The 19,292-nt window shown below is 35.8% G+C and overlaps 1 protein-coding gene across 12 annotated transcripts in view; it reads right to left on the bottom strand.

Moving 5' to 3' along the window:
* ELF2 (E74 like ETS transcription factor 2) overlaps nt 1-19,292 on the bottom strand; it is a 112,022-nt gene that overhangs the window by 2,763 nt on the left and 89,967 nt on the right. For 6 of the 12 annotated variants that reach the window (XM_088021033.1, XM_028102232.2, XM_088021035.1 and 3 more), the window contains 5 exons: nt 9,820-9,933; nt 8,069-8,242; nt 5,207-5,245; nt 4,754-4,840; nt 520-712 (listed from right to left, as the gene is read on the bottom strand). In XM_088021033.1, coding sequence (XP_087877159.1) covers nt 520-712; nt 4,754-4,840; nt 5,207-5,245; nt 8,069-8,242; nt 9,820-9,933 — 607 coding nt within the window. The remainder of the gene's footprint in view (nt 1-519; nt 713-4,753; nt 4,841-5,206; nt 5,246-8,068; nt 8,243-9,819; nt 9,934-19,292) is intronic. The other 6 variants (XM_028102230.2, XM_028102235.2, XM_028102231.2 and 3 more) reach the window with 3 other exon arrangements.

The following is a 19,292-nucleotide window of genomic DNA, read 5'->3' as shown; positions in this document are numbered from 1 at the left end:
AAAAACAATCTGACGTTATGTAGAAAAATTACTCAAGTGGTACTTAGTAGGGATAAATGTGGGATATGTGAATACTGTCATATAGACGATGTGTCCATTTACAAACACCCCTAATTAGAAGAAGCCATGTACACTGCAAAGTTTTGTGGGTTTCTCAAAATTTCATATTAAGATAAATCCATTATAACAAACTCATAGGAACTAAAAAGCTGTATTAGAAACTGTATTTCATTTGGGTTTAATTTCCTTAAAGGTCTTCAACTTCTCTTATTAAGGAATAGTCCTAAGTGCAAAAGCACATTTTTCTGCAAAAATGGGTTTCCAGTGATGGCTGAAATTTTAGACGTCTAGACCAAAATCTTTCTCTCCATCTACCTCCAAACCTAAGAAACTCCTCTAGAATATCCCCCCAAATTAGAAGTTATAAAAAGGGGTTTTTAGAGCTTCTTTTTAAACAACTAATAGACAATACAGAAATATGTAGGTTTTATTTGAAAACTCATTCTCTTGTGTACCTACCTCAGAGCTCGTCCCATAGTTTCATAGTTCATATCTGGCTTGTTCTTATGCTTTCCCCAAAGTTTAGAGACAGCCTTTGAATCCACAAGCTTGAATATGCCTTTTTCTCTCTGAGTCCACTTAATATACCGAGGACAAGTATTTTTATCTTGAAGTAGATCTAAAAGAAACTCCCACAAATAGGTTGTGTTTCCTTTGAAAAAATGATAAGACACTGGTTAAAAATTCATTAATATAAGGCAAATATTTAGGGGCACTTAAGTGGCTCAGTCGGTTAAGCGTCCAGCTCTTGTTCTCTGCTCAGGTCATGATCTCAGGGTCACGAGATCGAGTCCCACGTTGGTCTCTGCGCTGGGTATGGAGCCTGCCTAAGATACTCTCTCTCCCCCTCTCCATCTTTGCCTCCCCCCGACCTCCACTCACACCCTCGATCAAAAAAAAAAAAAAAAAGGCAAATATTTAATTATGCTGGACAAAAATTCATTAACTACTGGTAAAACAAATGTCCCAAGAGTCTGTCATTAAGTACTTGACTATATGAGCAATCATTTATACAGTGTCAAATTGTGTTGCCTAGTAAATTATATATACACTGTATTTCATTATAATCCTAAATATACTTGTTTGCTAGTTTTCAAAAATAATATCCTATTTATGTTTACAGTTATGATACTAATGTAACAGAGAGGTCCTGAATTTTATACTATTATACATCACCCTATCCTAAATTTTGAGTTCAGTAAAGGCAAGGCAAAGGCATAATGCATAGCACAGAGTGAACCTGAATTAAACAGAATCCAATTTATTAATTTACACAGATCTAAACCATGAATAAATTTATTTGCACCAGTATGTTTATTATATGATCAGCCCCAATTCTATGATCAATATTCATCAAAAGGCACTTACTTGTTGAAAAGGCAAGCAATACACAGTGAAATCTGCAAATCTTCTAAGATTTTATCTTTTTTACGTAATCTCCACACCCAACACAGGGCTGGAACCCACAACCCCGAGATCAAGAGTTGCATGCTCCACCGACTGAGACAGCCAGGCACCGTGAAACTTATTTTTCTTTGATTGACCTTTATGCAGGAACTCTGAAGTACATGTCTTATAAAGTACAAATTACCCACGACCCCTTAAACATTATCTTTTCATTATCCTCTGGATTACTAGTCAATTTTCAATCAATGAGACCTACCTTCCTCTAAAAACAGGTTTTTTTTTAATTGCTAATCTCTTTCTACTGACTGTACCCAGTACAGTGAAGACAAGCAATGTATTAGGATTTCATTATATATGGACAGTTGAGTAAATACATTTGTGCTTCAGTATTAACTCCTTAAACAAACACTAAAAAGTAACATGGCAATTCCTTTAACTAGTCAAGTATTCATCAAGTACTAACTATGTAACATTTGATCACGTGACTAGCAAAATTTGAAAATGAGCTATTTCTGCAGAGTAACATAACTATTCATCATACACTATGCTCCATAAGTGTAGCTGAGGATACAGAAGAGCATTTAAAACTTGGTCCCTGCTTCAAGGAATTTACAATTTAGTTGGGAAGGGAAAAGTAAATGACAAGTTAATACAAAAAAGAAGTAACAGTTTGTGAAGCAACACAAGATCACAAGGCAATGCATAATAATATTCCAAATGAATGACAGAAAATGTCTGAGATTTCAGGAATAAAAATAAAGTGGATTGGTAAGACAGAAGACTTGGAAGATGACTAAGATTTGCATAGAGGAAAAGGAGGGAATCTGGGATTCAGATAAGGAACTTAATCTCCAAAAGAAGAAAGCATGAGTTTTTTTTTCTTTCCCTTTGAAGAGTGGAGGATGGGCAAGTAGTGGACAGTAGTTATGAGGAGATCAGGCTTTTCAGAATGCTGTTTTTCTTTTATTCCCTTCATAAAGCCTCTAAGGGCCAAAGATTCTTAAATTGATCAAAGAACAGAAAAGAACCCCGAGAAGGAGAAAATTAGAATACACACACCACCACTGAGTCACCAGGTCATCTCTAGGCTCCTGCTCACCATCCCTTTACTATCATCAAATCTAGATCCAAATTACAGGCTTCATGAGAAGAACCTCTAAGGGTAGGAGGCTTCCAAACTAAGCTACTGCTACTCAATCTAAATCCTGATGCTCTTCCTCGGGCATTTCATTTTCATTCTGGAATTATCTGAAAATTCAGTAAATTTGTTAACCCATAGTTGAGACCAGTGTGCATCTTTTAACCTAAAAATGTTAACCTTCAACTTTACAGTGTTCTATCTGCGTCTCTGAAATCCCACTGCATCAGCATCAATACTTTGTAAAAACTCTTACTAGTAAACCATATGTAACTTTCAACTACATTAAGATATGTACTTGGGACATTTTTGTGATCAAGAGATTACCAGGCCCTATGAGTGGACATAGGAAAAGTGATCTTATTGTGGAAGAAACTTCTGAATAATATAAACAATGCCTTATAACACATAGTAGGGATTTGAATGCATCCATGTTTGTGGAATGAGACTCAACATCATTCCTCAGGTCGTCTTTGGATACTCACTCCATCCCAGTTCCCATCAAGTTAAAACTGAAAAGTTCTAAATCTCACTTTAAGGAAAACATTCAGAAAGGGAAGCTGTCTTTATCACAGACATTATCAGCATTTTGTAGAAGAAATACTTTATTTTTTTTTTTTAAGATTTTAAAGTACTTCCTACACTCAGCGTGGGGCTTGAACTTACAACCTCATGACAAGAGTCAGAGGCTCTACCAACTGAGGCAGCCAGGTGCCTCCGACTGGATTTTTAATCTTTAATCTTCATATTCAACACTTTGCCTCAAGTTTGATAATAAAAGACTGAAACCTTAATAAAAGGTGATTTTGATTGTTAAAAACAGGTCATCACAAAATTTTTCTCCAGTGTTAAGCATCAGGTCTTTGAATACAAGAGACCACTGATAATGGGAATTATTTAAAAAACAGTAATAACTGTATTTACAGTTTAGCTTTGTAATTTTTAAAGTTTTCAACATAAAAGACAAAACCTAAGATGTTAGAAATGTAAAATGACCAAAGACAGACAAAGAAATAAAAGTATCCTAAATCTGTCCCAAATTCAATTTCTCAGTTCCTGAATAAATAACAGTTCAATGTAACTACATTTTTTGGTCTAAATTTCTTAGACTTACTGGAGAAAAATTTTTTTACTAGAGATTTAATTTTTGCTCTATTTAAAATTTGTCATATGACAGCAGAAAATAAATAAAATTAGATATAAGACCACCTGTTGAAGATGGAATAAATTTTAATATATTAATCCAAAATGTATCCAACTATTAGGGTGCCTGGGTGGCTCAGTTGGTTGGGCGACTGCCTTCGGCTCAGGTCATGATCCTGGAGTCCCAGGATCGAGTCCCACATCGGGCTCCCTGCTCAGCGGGGAGTCTGCTTCTCCCTCTGACCCTCTTCCCTCTCGTGCTCTCTCTCATTCTCTCTCTCAAATAAATAAATGAAATCTTAAAAAAAAAAAAATGTATCCAACTATTAAATATTGGTCTGAAAACATTCATGAAAGTGATAAATTCTGGTTATCAGATTATCAGAACACACCTAAAACCATGATTAAAATGTTACCTGAAGTCATCTAACAAGAGCGCAGAATGTAGGAGGCGTCTCATTAATTTTTGTTTTTAATGAAAGTATACAAATTCTAAAGCAAAAATAGGGTTTTTGTTCTGACCTGACACGACTGAAATTGGTTGACTGGGAAATTAAATTCAACTTGCCTTGAGAATTCTTGCATTCTATCAGTTAAGAAATTATGTATCAGAAATAAGTCTTCGTTATAAAGCCACCCCTTCAGTTCTAAGTGGCTTTATATGAGGATGAGTACTGTTACACATACATACCTCCCCTAAGAACAATGGCTCTTAAGAAGGCTGTGCATCAGACTGCACTTTTTAGATGACCTTTCCAAACACAAATGCCTACTGCCTTTTACTCCCCCTGTAGCCTCTATCTATGGCTATAGAATCTCAGTGGGGTACGAACTAGGAAAAAAAAAACCTCCCCAGGCGATGCTCATATAACCCTGATTAAGACCTACTACCAAAGACAGTACTTCCACCTGTACGTGTCCTAGGACTCATTTTCTTACAAATGCAAAAATGTCAACTGAAAAAAAAAAGTCATCTCACCTGCAAAACAGCCCTCCCCAAATTACCTTTTCCTTCTCTGGGTTTCTTCTTTATACCTAACTCAGGAGACCCATTGGAGATTGGTGATTGCTGGGTCTTTGGTTTACGGCCAACTGAAAAAAAATAAGATTGAAACCATACATTGAAAACAGGAAAAATAACAGAAGCATGATTAGCAGACTCTTTGATAACACATTATTCATGAAACTGGACACTAATTTGTGGATTAATATACTGAGTGTATATAAAAAGCTGCATTTAAAAGGAGCAATAAAAGCACTTCTGCAATTTCAGATTACAGCAGTTAGTTGGCAGTAATTTCAGTGTATATAGCAAGTCAGGTACTACCCAACCTATTATTTACTCAGTCAGAGTCTCAATTTGCTAACCTCTTCCAATAATGCAGCAGTGGAAACAAATTCTAGTACAAACTTTTTTCTTTTCTGTTCTATAGGACTGTTAGAAAAAACTTTACCTACCTATTGCAGAGGATCTGATAATCTGCGAAGCCCTTTGAGCTCAAATGAGGAAAAGTAAAAAATATTATTTTAAACATTCTACTGCTCTGAGCCAATCCAATCACCAGAATTTAAGCATAAGTGTTCAAATTTCCCCACCTCAATGTGCAGGTACATCATAAGGATAAAAAAAAAATCTTTCAGTTAATTATTTCGTATGTCTAGTAAGTGTGCCCTTCTTTTAGCTTCTCTTCACTTCCACCAAAAGGTGCCTCAGGCAGACTAGCATCCACAATGAACAGAAAAGCAAGAGCTATACTTACACTAAAAAAGGCATAAGGCTGAAATGCATTGTTTTCAATTCTCAGCACTGATAAAAGAATGCTGGCAGATGAGGGGAAGCCTCCAGAAAGGCTGGGAAGTATATTATAATTTGCAGATTAAATATATTATTAATAATTTGGTGATTGTCATACATCTGGGATTTCTGATGTCACTCTGGTCTTCATTAGCAAGGATTATTTAGAGCTAAATAAAGACTTAAAAATCAAAGTGTTTTAATTTAATGCAAAATACAGAGCTATTATATTCTAGGATTTCATTATGGTAACTTATCAGTAAGATGTGTGTTCTGGCAAAAATTAAAAGGGAAAGTTCGCTGGTCTCACTAGAACAGAGATTAATCTCAATTTAAATAATATTTAGAATACAAATCAGCAATAAGACTCAAACAAAACAAAAAAAACCCCAACTTCCTTCATCGAAATGTTAGCCCAAAAAGGCTTAATTTATTTTCATATAAAGCAGTATTTCCCAAATCATTCTTCTTAATAGTTTATTCATCGGTCAGAAACAATGTTCTACAGTCAAATTAACTTTTAGAACACTGCATGTTACCTTCTCTTGCAGATTCACAACACACATTAGAATGTCAGAAGCTCTGGAAATAAAAAGAAGGCTCTGCTATTCAAAAATAACCTACCTTAGTATGTCCCAAATGAACTTAAGCATATATATTTATGCATTATATATAATTTTTAAATGGTCATTAAGATCATCTATTTTCAAATATATAAAATTAGTATTAAATTGGCAAATTATTTCCTGGTTTATATCGTACCACATAGGCAGATCAACCTATTCATCTAGAGGTCTTGGTTCCCAGCTATTCATGGTCTTTTCCATCTTTTTTTTTTTTTTAAAGATTTTATTTATTTATTTGAGAGAGAGAGAGAATGAGAGATAGAGAGCACGAGAGGGAAGAGGGTCAGAGGGAGAAGCAGACTCTCCACTGAGCAGGGAGCCCGATGTGGGACTCGATCCCGGGACTCCAGGATCATTCCATCTTCTTTTAAATCTAAAAATTAGGGCACATGGGTGGGTCATTCGGTTAGTGTCTGACTCTTGATTATGGCCAGGGTCCTGATCTCATGGTCGTGAGATCGAGCCCTGCGTTGGGTGGGCATAGAGTCTGCTTGAGATTCTTTCTCCCTCTTCCTCTGCACTACCCCCCTTCCCGGCCCCTGCTTGTGTGTGCGTGTGTGTGTGCGTGCGCAAGCATGCGCGTGCGCCCTCTCCCTCTCCCTAAAAAATAAAATAAAAATAAATCTAAACATTTTGTAAGTATTTGGTAATAGCTCCTATCAAATACCACCAGCCAAAGGCTACAGTGGGGAAGTGGGTAAACATGGCTATTTATATGTATGCCTTTTGTTTTTAAACATTTAAACAGCAGGAAGTTAATTCTTCCTTCTAATTCTCTCATTCATACCTCTTGCAACATACACGTAATCTATCACATGAGGGAAGGCACTCAATCTTATTCTTCACTGTGTCCCTCACAGTAATGAGTACAGACACATCAACATCACAGCAATTTGAAATAACTCTAATAAATGAAAGGAAATACCATTATTTCTTTTTCTTTTTTTTTAAAGATTTTATTTATTTATTTGACAGAGAGAGAGCGAGAGAGGGAACACAGCAGGGGGAGTGGAAGAGGGAGAAGCAGGCCTTCCGCGGAGCAGGGAGCCCGATGTGGGGCTCGATCCCAGGACCCTGGGATCATGACCTGAGCCGAAGGCAGACGCATAACGACTGAGCCACCCAGGCGCCCCAAATACCATTATTTCTAACACAAGTTTTCTTATTTTTGCCTTGATTTTTTTCCTACTCTAAAATGTAAAGAAAGAGATACAGAAGAAAGTGGAATTAGGTGAGTACCATTTATACAGAATTTCATTTCTTTCAAGTTTTACCTCTGATTCAAACAAGAAAAGGACCCACTTGCTGCCCAACTCCTAGGGATGTTGAGGATATGTGGGGCCTTGGGCCTCACCCATCAGGATCAGGTGAGCAGAAGTTTCAGCAGCAGTCAAATAAATAGTAAGTGGAAACGCTCTTTACCCACTGGTGAGGTTATTCCACTTAAAATCCTTATTGGCAATCTTGGTGTTTTAAGACAGAAGGTATATGGAACAAAAGAGTATTGGGCTTTTTATTTTAAGGCCCACAAAAGAGTGGGAAGATTAAAAATAGAGAAAATAAAAAAATTAAATGTTTTTTAAAAAATAACCAAGTACCTAAAAGGATCAGAAAGCAAACAAGTAGTGAACCTCTAATCTTCCTTCTGCTTGTCCAACATTTGTTATCATTCCATTTTCAGATAACTTTCTTTAGAGCTTAAATACTAACTCCTTTAAAACAGTATGAACATGTTAACACAAAATTAAAATCTCAATTTGTTGGTTCTCTGAGAATACCTAGGTAAAGATAACATCAATCATAAATCTACAGCATATATTTCCTATGTCCCTTGATGGGGGAAAAAAAAACAAGAAAAAATTTCTCCCACTTGTCCAGAAATTTATAAATATACTCTACCTTTTTTCTTTTTCATCGGTTCATGGCTATCTGGTGATGTCGGAATAGGAGAGGTATCCATTGGTTCCGATTCTTCAGTTGACACCTCCACTACAGTTTCTGTAATGACATCTGGCCTCATAGCAGCATGGATAAATTCTGGAGTTGATACACAAGGAGGGACAAACACTTCCACTATAAAAAAAAGTCAAAAAATTAAAATTTCCCACCCCCATTAATACTTCTTCATGCGGACAATTCAATATTTAGTAGAGGTGAAGTTTGTTAACAATTCATCAAAGCAGGGTAAGAGCCTAAAGTTAATTTGCTGAATACGCAATACGATCTAAAGTATGTAAGGAAATAAATGCAAAGAAAATTAGCTTGAAGGAAATGTTAATCCTGTAGGTAAGGTGGGGACCATGAGGAATTACACCCCCCTTCTTCACATTTTTTACACACTTTCAAGCTCACTGTAGAAGACTTTGAATTATTTTGACAATTGGGAAAACATAATGAAAATAAGACAATAGAATAATAGTGACTTCTTCAGTAATTACTTTCCTTCCTGGTACCCATCAATATTCTCTAACTAGGTAATATATGTACATGGTATAAAATTTAGAACATTTAATAAATGTGTGTGCCTTCAGTGAAAAGAAAGCACTTAACAGATCATTTCGAAATATGAAGAAAAGGAAAACCTGCTCATTATAGCCCAATGAATATCATCTTTCAATATTTAAAATTTTATTTAATGTAACAGTCCTGATGTTTTGGGTCACTAAAACAGAAATAGAAACTGCCATTTGGTATTCTTTATATACAATAATGTTGCTCCAGCTTCCTTCCAATGTGCATGAATAATCAGAATATGACATTTCTATTTCAATTAAGGGACAGCTAATAATACTATTGTGGATTAATACACTGACCAACATGCCCTAATTTTCTTCTCATATCCCTGAATAATACATGAATAATACTATTCTAATTAAAAAAAGTACAGCTGCTCTTGGTATTTATAAATCCCTATAAGAAGGAGGGCTAATATTATTGTATTAAGTCAAATTAACACTTGGACATTAGAGTACAAAATGACTCTCAAAGGCAATATTAAAGAAAAAAAAGGGGGGGACCAAAAGAAAAGGAAACTCCCAGCCTGAGGGAGTATAAGGAAATGGTAGAAGCTATCTCCTCTCTCCACCATGGAAGGTTCTCTGGAGCTACTGCCTATTTATCTCAGTCGGTTAAGCGGCTGCCTTTGGCTCAGGTCATGATTTCAGGGTGTGGGACCTAACCCTCTCCTTCCCACTTGTGCTCTCTCTTGCTCTCTCGCTCTCTCTCAAATAAATAAAATCTTAAAAAAAAAAAAGGCAACACCTGGTGTTTCTTATAAATAAGTAAGTAAATAAAGGATAGAAAGTAGTCATGGGCAGCAAATCCCCCAACCCCATCTGCCATTCCCTTAAGGACTACAAAGGTTTACAATTTACCCAGAGTTAAGGAAATAAGACATAACAATATAAATAGCAATTTAACAAATATTTATCTGTCTATAGTGGGCATTTTCTGTTATCATTTATTATAAAAAATTAATTATTTTAAGACTAGGGAACTTTGACAAATAAGGATCAAGTATTGCTGTCACAGGTATTCATGCATAATAAACCTTGAGAACAACAATAATCCTCATGTATTTAAGAAGAAACTTATTTTAAATATGCAAAGTGATAGGACATGTTTAATATAAAAAAGAACAATTCACATACCAGGACTTCTTGAATCCCTTAAGCAGGTAGGAGATTCCATATGAAGCAGGGCTTCAGCAGCTTCAATTGTCTTATCTGTACAGTGTGCATTACTGCTATGAACTGATGCTTCCACTGGGGGGAAATAAATTCTACTCAATTAAAAATGCACAGAATACATTACTAAATTAAAACATATTACTCTATGAGAAACAAATTAACTCATGTGAATAACTCTAAGTCACTGATACATATTAGTCCATATAAATTATTTACAGAAATAATTTAAAAAACCATCTAGTATGTACACTCTGCAAAACAAACATTGATTATAAAGCAACTATTGAGAATGATTAGAAATTACTGAGAAATTTCTGAATCTTATCCAAAGGAAAACAGAGACCCTTGAAATTTGAACCCTGTATCAATTTCAGGCAAAACTAACTTGGAGGTGGGGCGGGGGGAGGATGGTTGTAGATTAACAATCCTAGGAGGTCAATTATGTGTCTTGATATACAGCCACTAATATCAAGGGCAATACCTTGCAGAATCAGTCAAGAAACATGCATTTCCAAGTTAGTTTAATGAATTAGTTGGTTCTTACAGACCCTCCTAGGTGTGTGGACTAGCATAGCACCAGACACCCAGGAACTCTATTCCCAGTAACCTTGTCTCTTCAAGATTTTACTGAACTTTTCTGTTTTACCCAATAAATTTGTTTTTAAAGTTTCTATGTTTGTTTGTTTTCCCATGAAGTCTTTTCTAATTCTGCCACCTTCTGTAACTCTCTTTTAGCACTTACTTTATGCTTTGCTGACTGAATTACTTGTGAAAAGTAAAGTATACAGCAATCGTTTGGCTTTTCCAGTCCAACAGCTTGAGTCCTAGTCTCTGCTACTTATTTGTTACCCTAGACCAGCAATTTAATTTCTTGTAAGGAAACTTGATTTCCTTTTTTACAAAACAGGTGTATTACCTCAGATAGTTGTGAGAATTAAGTAAGGTGATACCCATAAAAAACATGTACAATGCCTCGCATATGGGTAAGAATTCAATAAATGGTGATAATTTCTTTTTTTTTTTAAGATTTTATTTATTTATTCAGAAGAGACAGAGAGAGAGAGGCAGAGGGAGAAGCAGGCTCTTTGCTGAGCAGGGAGCCCGATGCAGGACTCGATCCCAGGAAGCTGGGATCATGACCTGAGGTGAAGGCAGACGCTTAACCATCTGAGCCACCCAGGCGCCCAATTTCTTTTTTTTTTTAAGATTTTATTTATTTATTTGACAGAGAGAGACACAGCGAGAGAGGGAACACAAGCAGGGGGAGTGGGAGAGGGAGACGCAGGCTTCCCGCTGAGCAGGGAGCCCAATGTGGGGCTCAATTCCAGGACCCTGGGACCATGACCTGAGTCAAAGGCAGACGCTTAATGACTGAGCCACCCAGGTGCCCCAAATGGTAATAATTTCTTATCACTACTGTAAGATTGTAAGTTCCTTGAGGTCAGGGGGGCTATCTTAATTCATCTTTGTATCTGCTATAATTCCCAATATAGATTTTTAATACAACAGGCATGCAAGTATTTCTTTTATATATTAAAGTTGAGGATAACCCACAGACCTTATAGGAAAATTGGCCATTCAAGCACAAACTTGTATTAATGATATATTAATTTCACATCCTAACTTAAAAATATTGAACATTCTACTTGGTTCTGAAACATGAATATATAAGTTTCTAACTGGATAGATTTTTCTCAAGATGTCCTCTAGAAAGACTAAAAGGAAGTATTTGTATAAATTCCATAAGCTGTATTACAAATTCAGAAGTTCTACACACTAAAGATAGGAATCTTTTAAAATTGTTTCCAGGAAACTTTTAATTGAAAAAAAAAATTCACTTAATCTCAAAATTCACCAAATGCTAAAGCCTTAGCCTTAAACAGCAGTCATTTGGAGAGCATTTATAAAAAAAAAAAAAAAAAAATCCAGCGACTGTTTTACCACCTGTTGCACATCATCCACACTCTCAACCAAGGTACTGGGTCTCTCCAGTTGCTCTTTCCATTTATGGAAATCTGCTCAAAGCTAAACAGTTCCAGAGAGGCAGCCAAACCTCTAAGTAAATCTATCTTTAGGTGACCCTGCTTACTCTTATCTGCAGCTTCACTGAAGCAAAGGATTCAGTCAGTCCTTCTAGCTCAACTTTAAGAAACTTAGTAAGTATAAAATATATTACCATTCTCAAGTAATTTTTTCAAAGTGCCTTCCCACAATACCCACATATACTAAAGAACCTTGGAAAGCAAATTCTCAGGTTTTTAAGGAACTTCATTCTCTTTAAAGTCTACTTGTGTTACAATTTAGGTGTTGTCTTAGGTGCTATTAATAAACTACCCTGGGTAAACTAATTCCTTATGTAATTATATTAAGACATACCCTAAAAACCTTACCATATTAAAATCAGAGCTTCAAAGACTTGATAACACAGCAATAGAATTTTACCCAATTTTTTAATGTTTTCAGTTATAAACAAAATGAAACGTGCCTAATTACAAATAATGCTGCCCTTTTTATGTAGTTTGAGGCACATTTTTAAAACCATGATTTCATGTTAGTTATGTCAGTGGAAACTATTTTTCTTTTTTTAAAGATTTTATTTATTTGACAGAGAGACACAGCGAGAGAGGGAACACAAGCAGGGAGAGTGGGAGAGGGAAAAGCAGGCTTCCCACGGAACAGGGAGCCCAATGCGGGGCTCGATCCCAGGACCCTGGACCTGAGCCTAAGACAGATGCTTAATGACTGACCCACCCAGGTGCCCCAGAAATTATTTCTTAAAAGTATATTTTCTTGCTCATATTTCTGACCTCAAACTCCCCTTTCTCCCAAATTCAACATATTATTTCCCAGGACTGTTTTACATTTACAGAGTAAAACAAAACACATACAAACTTAAGAATAACATTTATTAATTCATATTTTAAATTTAGGATGAGAATATCAAAAATGCATACGTTTTCTGTGAATTATCAATCAGGAGATCTAATGATCTATGTACAGTCAACATTTGGTTGTTGAGCATTTACCATATGTCAGACCCTCTGTTAGAAATCCGAGAGACAAATGTGAATAGATCTCCAGCCTTGTGAAGCTTATACTAATAGTTCAGAAACATAAATGATAGTATCAAAAACATAAATGGAAGTAAAACATTTCAAAACTAAAAAAAGGTATAAAGTTATTCTGTAAGCTAACAGCTTAAGTGGAGCACTGATTTCTCTTTTTTTTAATGCTTACTAATTTTACTTTTTGTCATTTTTATTAACTAAAATAACTCAAAGCACGTGCAAATACCTAAGAGCTCATACTTAGATCAATTTTTACAACAGCGTACCTATCAGTTTCCAAGACTACTTCACCATTTTGAAAAAGCTCTCTTTTTTCTTTTGTTGATATAATTTTTGATAAAAGAAATTTAAGAAATATTTCTTATTCAAGTTTCTGTAGTTTTTGAAAACTTTTCAATTCATTTGGTTCAGTTCAGTAATTCAAATACAATTTAAACAAGAATTATGCACAATTTTTAAGGATAAACATGAGTTTAACAGTGTTGTACAATATAAGTAAGCAAATAAGCAAACTACAAGGGCTGAAAACTCCTTATCTCTTACTTAAAACTTGATTTATTGGTATCTTTCTAGACATGTGTATGAAATTAATGGGACCAAAAAAAAAAAAAAAGCAACTCATTTTAAAAATAGAAACAATGAAGCCCAAAAGTAATCTGACAGGTATCATTTTCTACTTAAGACTAGCACTTGGTGTTGCTAGTCAATCCCTCTTGAAGAAATAAACGTATCAAACAAATTTCAAAACAATTTTAACTTTAATCATAGTGCCAAAATCAAATTTGCTTATGCCCTCCCTTTACTATTGGTAGGAGTCTTCTTGTTCCATTTCCAGCTTTCTAATCAACTGGTGTTTGTATGGTAGACTATTCCAGACTCACTCAACAGCTGTTACAAAATACCAAACTTGGTAATTAAGTCTGAGAAGAGACATACCTCTCAGCTTTGCAGAAGCGAATGCTGGCAATGGATCTAGCTCATAACAAAGTTCTTAAAGTCAAAACTAAAAATTAATAGCAATTTAATTTGAGAGCAATGGAAAAAATTAGAAAACACTTCCTTAAATGATAGTAGTATGCCCCTACAAGCAAGACCATAAACTAGTAATACAAGGTCATCACTCAACCAGGCACCTGACTTACCTCAGCTTATCTTCTAATGCCCCAAGGCATAATAGGTAAGTGAAAAATACAAATGAATGCAATAAAAAGGGGGAAAAGGTAAAAGTCTGGGACACTCCATCTTTTCTTATTCCTCTTTGACTTTCTAATCAACAGTTAAATTTAAAAGTTTAGAAGAGAAAAAGAACTAAAATTTTCTAAAATAGAGCTGCCTGATGAAAATATAATGTGAGCCACATAATTTTTAAATTTCCAAAAGCCAGATTTTAAAAAGTGGAAACTGAAATTAATGCCTTTCAATTAACCCAGTATATTAAAAATATTGTCATTTCAACATGTAATCAATATCAAAGTTTTCCACAGCTTCAGTTTTTAATGTTTAAATTAAAATTTTAAAAAATTAAAAATTCAGTTTCTCAGCCACTCAGCAGCCACATATGGCTAAATGCCTATGGTACTGAAAAATGCAGAGTAAATAAAACTGTAATACAGCTACTCTCAAACTTTTTTGGTCAAAGGCAACTTTCATGCTCAAATTATTGAGAACCACAAGAGATTTTGTTTATATAAGTCCTTTTTTAAATTTTATTCTATTTGAAACTGAAATTAAGAGGACATTAAAGTATTTATCAATTCATTTAAAGTAATAAACCCAGTACTTCTAAGTAGTATTTTAATGAAAAATAGCTTTTCTACAACAAAAAATTAGTGAGTAGCTTTCTTGTACATTTTAGTAAATCTTTTTAATACACGGTAGAAAGCGGCTGGATTTGTTTAATTCTTCATTAAATTTGTTGTAGTATCAAGTCAGGTAAGCCCCTAGAAAACTCTGAACACTTGTGGAAGTGAAAAGGCAAATAATGTCTTAGAATTATTATGAAAACAATTTTGACTTCACAAGACTCCCTGAAAGAGTCTAGGGACTCCGCAGATCCTCAGCTCAGAGATTTTAGTTTTTAAGGACTGCAACTATAATTTATTACCAAACAGAAAAATAACACCCAAATTCAATCCTGTTTCTTTAAGTTTTAGCTTCTGAACAGTGTGCAGATGGAAAAATTATATGACTCCATTTTCCAAAAGTACAACAGTATTTTGTCCACTTACACATAAAGGATTTTTTAACAAGTTTTTCATAAATACTTCTTTGCATCCCTTTGAACATTTAAGCTACAGATAACACAAGGAGTTTCAATAATTATCAAGAATATGCTCCCACCCACCCTTCTCCACCAACCACATGCATTTCTAAAGGAAATTGTTTTATGCTGAATTATCTTGATTATTTAAATACTGACGTCACTCTTTAACTGTTTTTTATGAATTTTAGTACTAATGCTGCAAAGAATTCTAAAGACTAATTTCTTTTTTATTCTTTTTAAAGATTTTATTTATTTATTTGACAGAGAGAGACACAGCAAGAGAGGGAACACAAGCAGGGGGGAGTGAGAGAGGGAGAAGCAGGATTCCCGCCAGGCAGGGAACCCAATGAGGGGCTCGACCCCAGGACCCTGGGACAGTGACCTGAGCCGAAGCCAGACACGTAATGACTGAGCCACCCAGGCGCCCCTGAAGACTAATTTCTTTAAACACTTCAAATATGTTCTTTTTTTTTTTAATTGGGGGCTGGGTGGCATAGTCAGTTAAGCCTCCGATTCTTGGTTTTGGCTCAGGTTGTGAGATCTGCCTCGCGTTGGGCTCCACTGAGCTCCACTGGGCTCCAAGCTCAGTGCAGAGTCTGCTTAAGTTTCCTTCCCTGTCCCTCTGCCCCTCCCCGCTGCACTCGCTGTCTTGCATGCGCTCTCACTCTCTAAAATAAATAAATCTTTAAAAATAAAAAATGAATGCCATTCTTCCAGTTTTATTTCAACACATGCTTCATTTTTTCACATCCTAAATTGTTTTCAAATTGATCTTAAGATTGATAACCAGATATTTCAATTTACAGTAAATTGGAAGATTTTCAAGTTCAAACTTCACAATGAACTTTGACAAATCAGATTTGTTTTATCAGTGAAAATACTTAAGTTAAATTTCCAGAAAACTCTCTCCCTCCCATTTAATACCGGCATTAAAGTAGAACAAAAGTTCTGGTGACCATCTCTCTCAACCCAAATTCTCCAATTTCTTAATTCTCAGTTTCTCAAAAAAAGAAGAAACAAGTCAAGGAGAGTATACTTGAGAACAAGAAGGCAAAATATTTTAAACTGAAAATCTCCCAAAAAACTAGATCACATTTACACAATACTTTCACATAATTAAGAAAGTAACATTCATTGTTCCTATAGACTAGACATGTTTTTCCTATGATTCGCTATAATATCTCTTCATATATACATACATGAAGATGATCCTAAACTATATCATAGTGTCATTTAACATACAGACCTGGCCTCAAATTCCAATTTGGCACAAACATTGGCCAGCAGAAATTAACCTCCCAATTAGGTAATGATCTTACAGACATTCATTTACACAGTGCAAGGTGTAAAAAAAAAAAAAAAAAAAATCCAAGAAGGAAAAAGGCTTCACTTTCCATTAAATATTTTAACTACTTATAATCTTAGAGTTATGAGAGATCCCCTAGTCAATCTTGTCCTCTTACAAAAAAATGAAACCTTAAAGAAGTCAAGTCACTAGCACAGAGCTAGTTTAGTGACAGCGAGATGAAGATAGTCATCTCCTGACTTTTCAAGGCTCTTTCTCATACATCATGTTATAAGTGAAAGTTTTACAACATATGTCAAGTCTTCACCACAAAAATATTTTATATATTGAAACAAGTGATTTTTAATAAACAAGCTTATTTATTTCATTCTTAACTCAGACTCCTCTGACAGCAAAAATGCTGATAACTAAAGCTGAAGTTGGTAACTAAAGTTGATAGTTACGCCTCAAAAGGAGGAAAATAAAAGCAAAGTATATCCCCTACTACCTTAAAATTTAACAATATAGTAGTGGTAATATTAAGTGCTTTATAATTGCTTAGAAACAACAGTTATGCTAACAATATTCAATTTAAAGCTTATCTCCTCTAGAAGTTTTCATTAATATCAGTCATTATACACTAGTCATCAACCCATTAGAGCAATCACTGTAGTTACATTAACATTTATGTATTAAGTAGATTTACATCTGTCTCCTCAATTAGACTGTAAAATCTTTGTGAGGAAGAATTATGCCTAACACAAAATTCCCTCAAGGGAATAAAAAGGTATCATTCTATTTTACAAATATAAACTTCACAAACATTACTCTCCCAACATCACTGGAAACTGGCAGCAATCTAAATTTTTATTAATTTAGATCCATGATTCCTCATCTTGTGGGCCACCTTTCCTCCCCAACTTTTAACTCACTGAATAATCCTTGGGTAAATCCGCAAACCTGTCTCAAGTTTCCTTCTAAAATAGGGCTTGTAAAAGAGCTTCAGGTTACATGAAAATGATTGAGGAAATAATTTGAAGACAGTTATATGTAAAACATATTCTTTGCAGAAGATTATAATCATAAAGGAAATCAATTGTTAGGATTTGTAAATACTAAAGAAATGCTCTAGGACCAGAAAACACTTAAAAAAAAACTTTTATCAAAGGGAGATAAAACTTGTATTTTCACCAAACTGTAAACCATCTATAGGTTTCCATTCCAAGCAAAATATCTACAGGTCACATTCAGCTTCGCTAATTCCAAAAGCTTATGAAAGAAATACCTTCCATTGGCAAAATTTAGCCCTCTAGACTTTACAGTATTTTTCCAAAATTCTGACTGCAGGAGCTACGCTAAGGTTCTCTTGTTATGTTCACAATCACTGGAAACATCTCTTGAAATGTTTAACACTCACAAAAATATCACTGACCCACACAATTACAGGTATTGTTAGTACCAATAACATAAGAACAAAAATTCCGTTCCTTAATTCATATTACGTTATTAATGGACTGAACATACACAAAAGGAACCAAGTTCTTATTTACTAATACTTAAATTCTTGCTCTTATCCGAAAATAACTGCCAAATGTGTTTCAATCACCACGCAGGAAACTGTGATTTTTCTTCGGGACTTTTAAAACATGTAATATTACATTTTATAGAAAAAAAAGGCTGGTCACTCATGTATTATACAATACATAGTTATATTATTCAAGACTTTATTTCAACTAAAAGTCCTGTTAAATTTAGCAATACGCGTTATGTTCATGATTTTCCCCAATCGAACTGAATCAGAGTTCCACCAACCAAACCACTAATTTCACGCTCCCAGAGGATAAGATCTCTTACAGCATTACTCTTCGGTGAATATTTCCCATATTCTAATTCCCACAGTTGGCGATATGAAATAGAACCCGGGGAAAAGGAACATGTATGCTTATTACTGCTATAAATAAATAATATTCTAGCACTGCTACATGGATTGAGGGCCCTGATTGCGCTGTCTGCTATTAAGTAAAGCTGCTTTTTCTATGTAACTTAAGTCCGTGCCCTTCCGCTGCAGCAGTGGCGCTGCACATCCCCCACCCCCGCGGCCACTTCCGTGTTTACACTCCTCTTCCCTCCAATTCCATGCGTACATTGTCAGCTTCACTCCCGCCCAATCTTCATTGGCCCAGCGCGGGCCCAGAGTCCCGCCCCCAGAAATCAACGTTCTTATTTGGAACATCTCAGAGAGCAGATTGGAACCAGGGGCCTGTCAATCCCGACCGTTCTGTCCTCTCCGAGGCGCTTCCGCTATGGTGGGAGGTTTGGGGGGGAGGGGAAAAGGGGGCAATTCCGTGCTGAGACTTCCCTAGGGCCAAGACTCCCTCTCGCCCGCCCGACTCCTTCACGTTCACCTACTGTTTACAAAAATAAACGTTCTTCTCTGATGCCCCAACGCTCTAGGTCAGGGGTACCAAATATATCCCGTGTCCTTCCCATTCTTCCCCCTAAAAAAACAACCCACGAGGGAAGGGGCATAAACCTACTTCTTCACAGCCACCCATTAAATGAGGAAAGGGAGGCGGGCCCCCTGAGAGAAACATCCTCCCGGGCTATTACACATTATTCAGTGACCCTTTCCAGAACCGTTACTCCTGAGACGGCACAAGGTGGGGACGTGAAGAGGAGGGGCAGAGCATTTTTTTTGGCGGGTATCGGTCTACCGGACATGGCCCGGGGTTGCCTCGTCCACGCGGAAGTCGTGGATTTGCGGACCAAGTCTGAAAGGAGAACGGAGCGGGGGTGGCGAGCGTTCACCGGAGAAGCC

The sequence above is a fragment of the Eumetopias jubatus genome, unplaced genomic scaffold (assembly GCF_037043125.1).
Source record: "Eumetopias jubatus isolate StellerSeaLion01/CBP00866 unplaced genomic scaffold, mEumJub1_p1.0 scaffold_2, whole genome shotgun sequence".
Classification (NCBI taxonomy): Eukaryota; Metazoa; Chordata; class Mammalia; order Carnivora; family Otariidae; genus Eumetopias; species Eumetopias jubatus.
The sequence above is the reverse complement of the archived record's forward strand: the minus strand, read 5'-3'. Positions and strand labels throughout refer to the sequence as shown.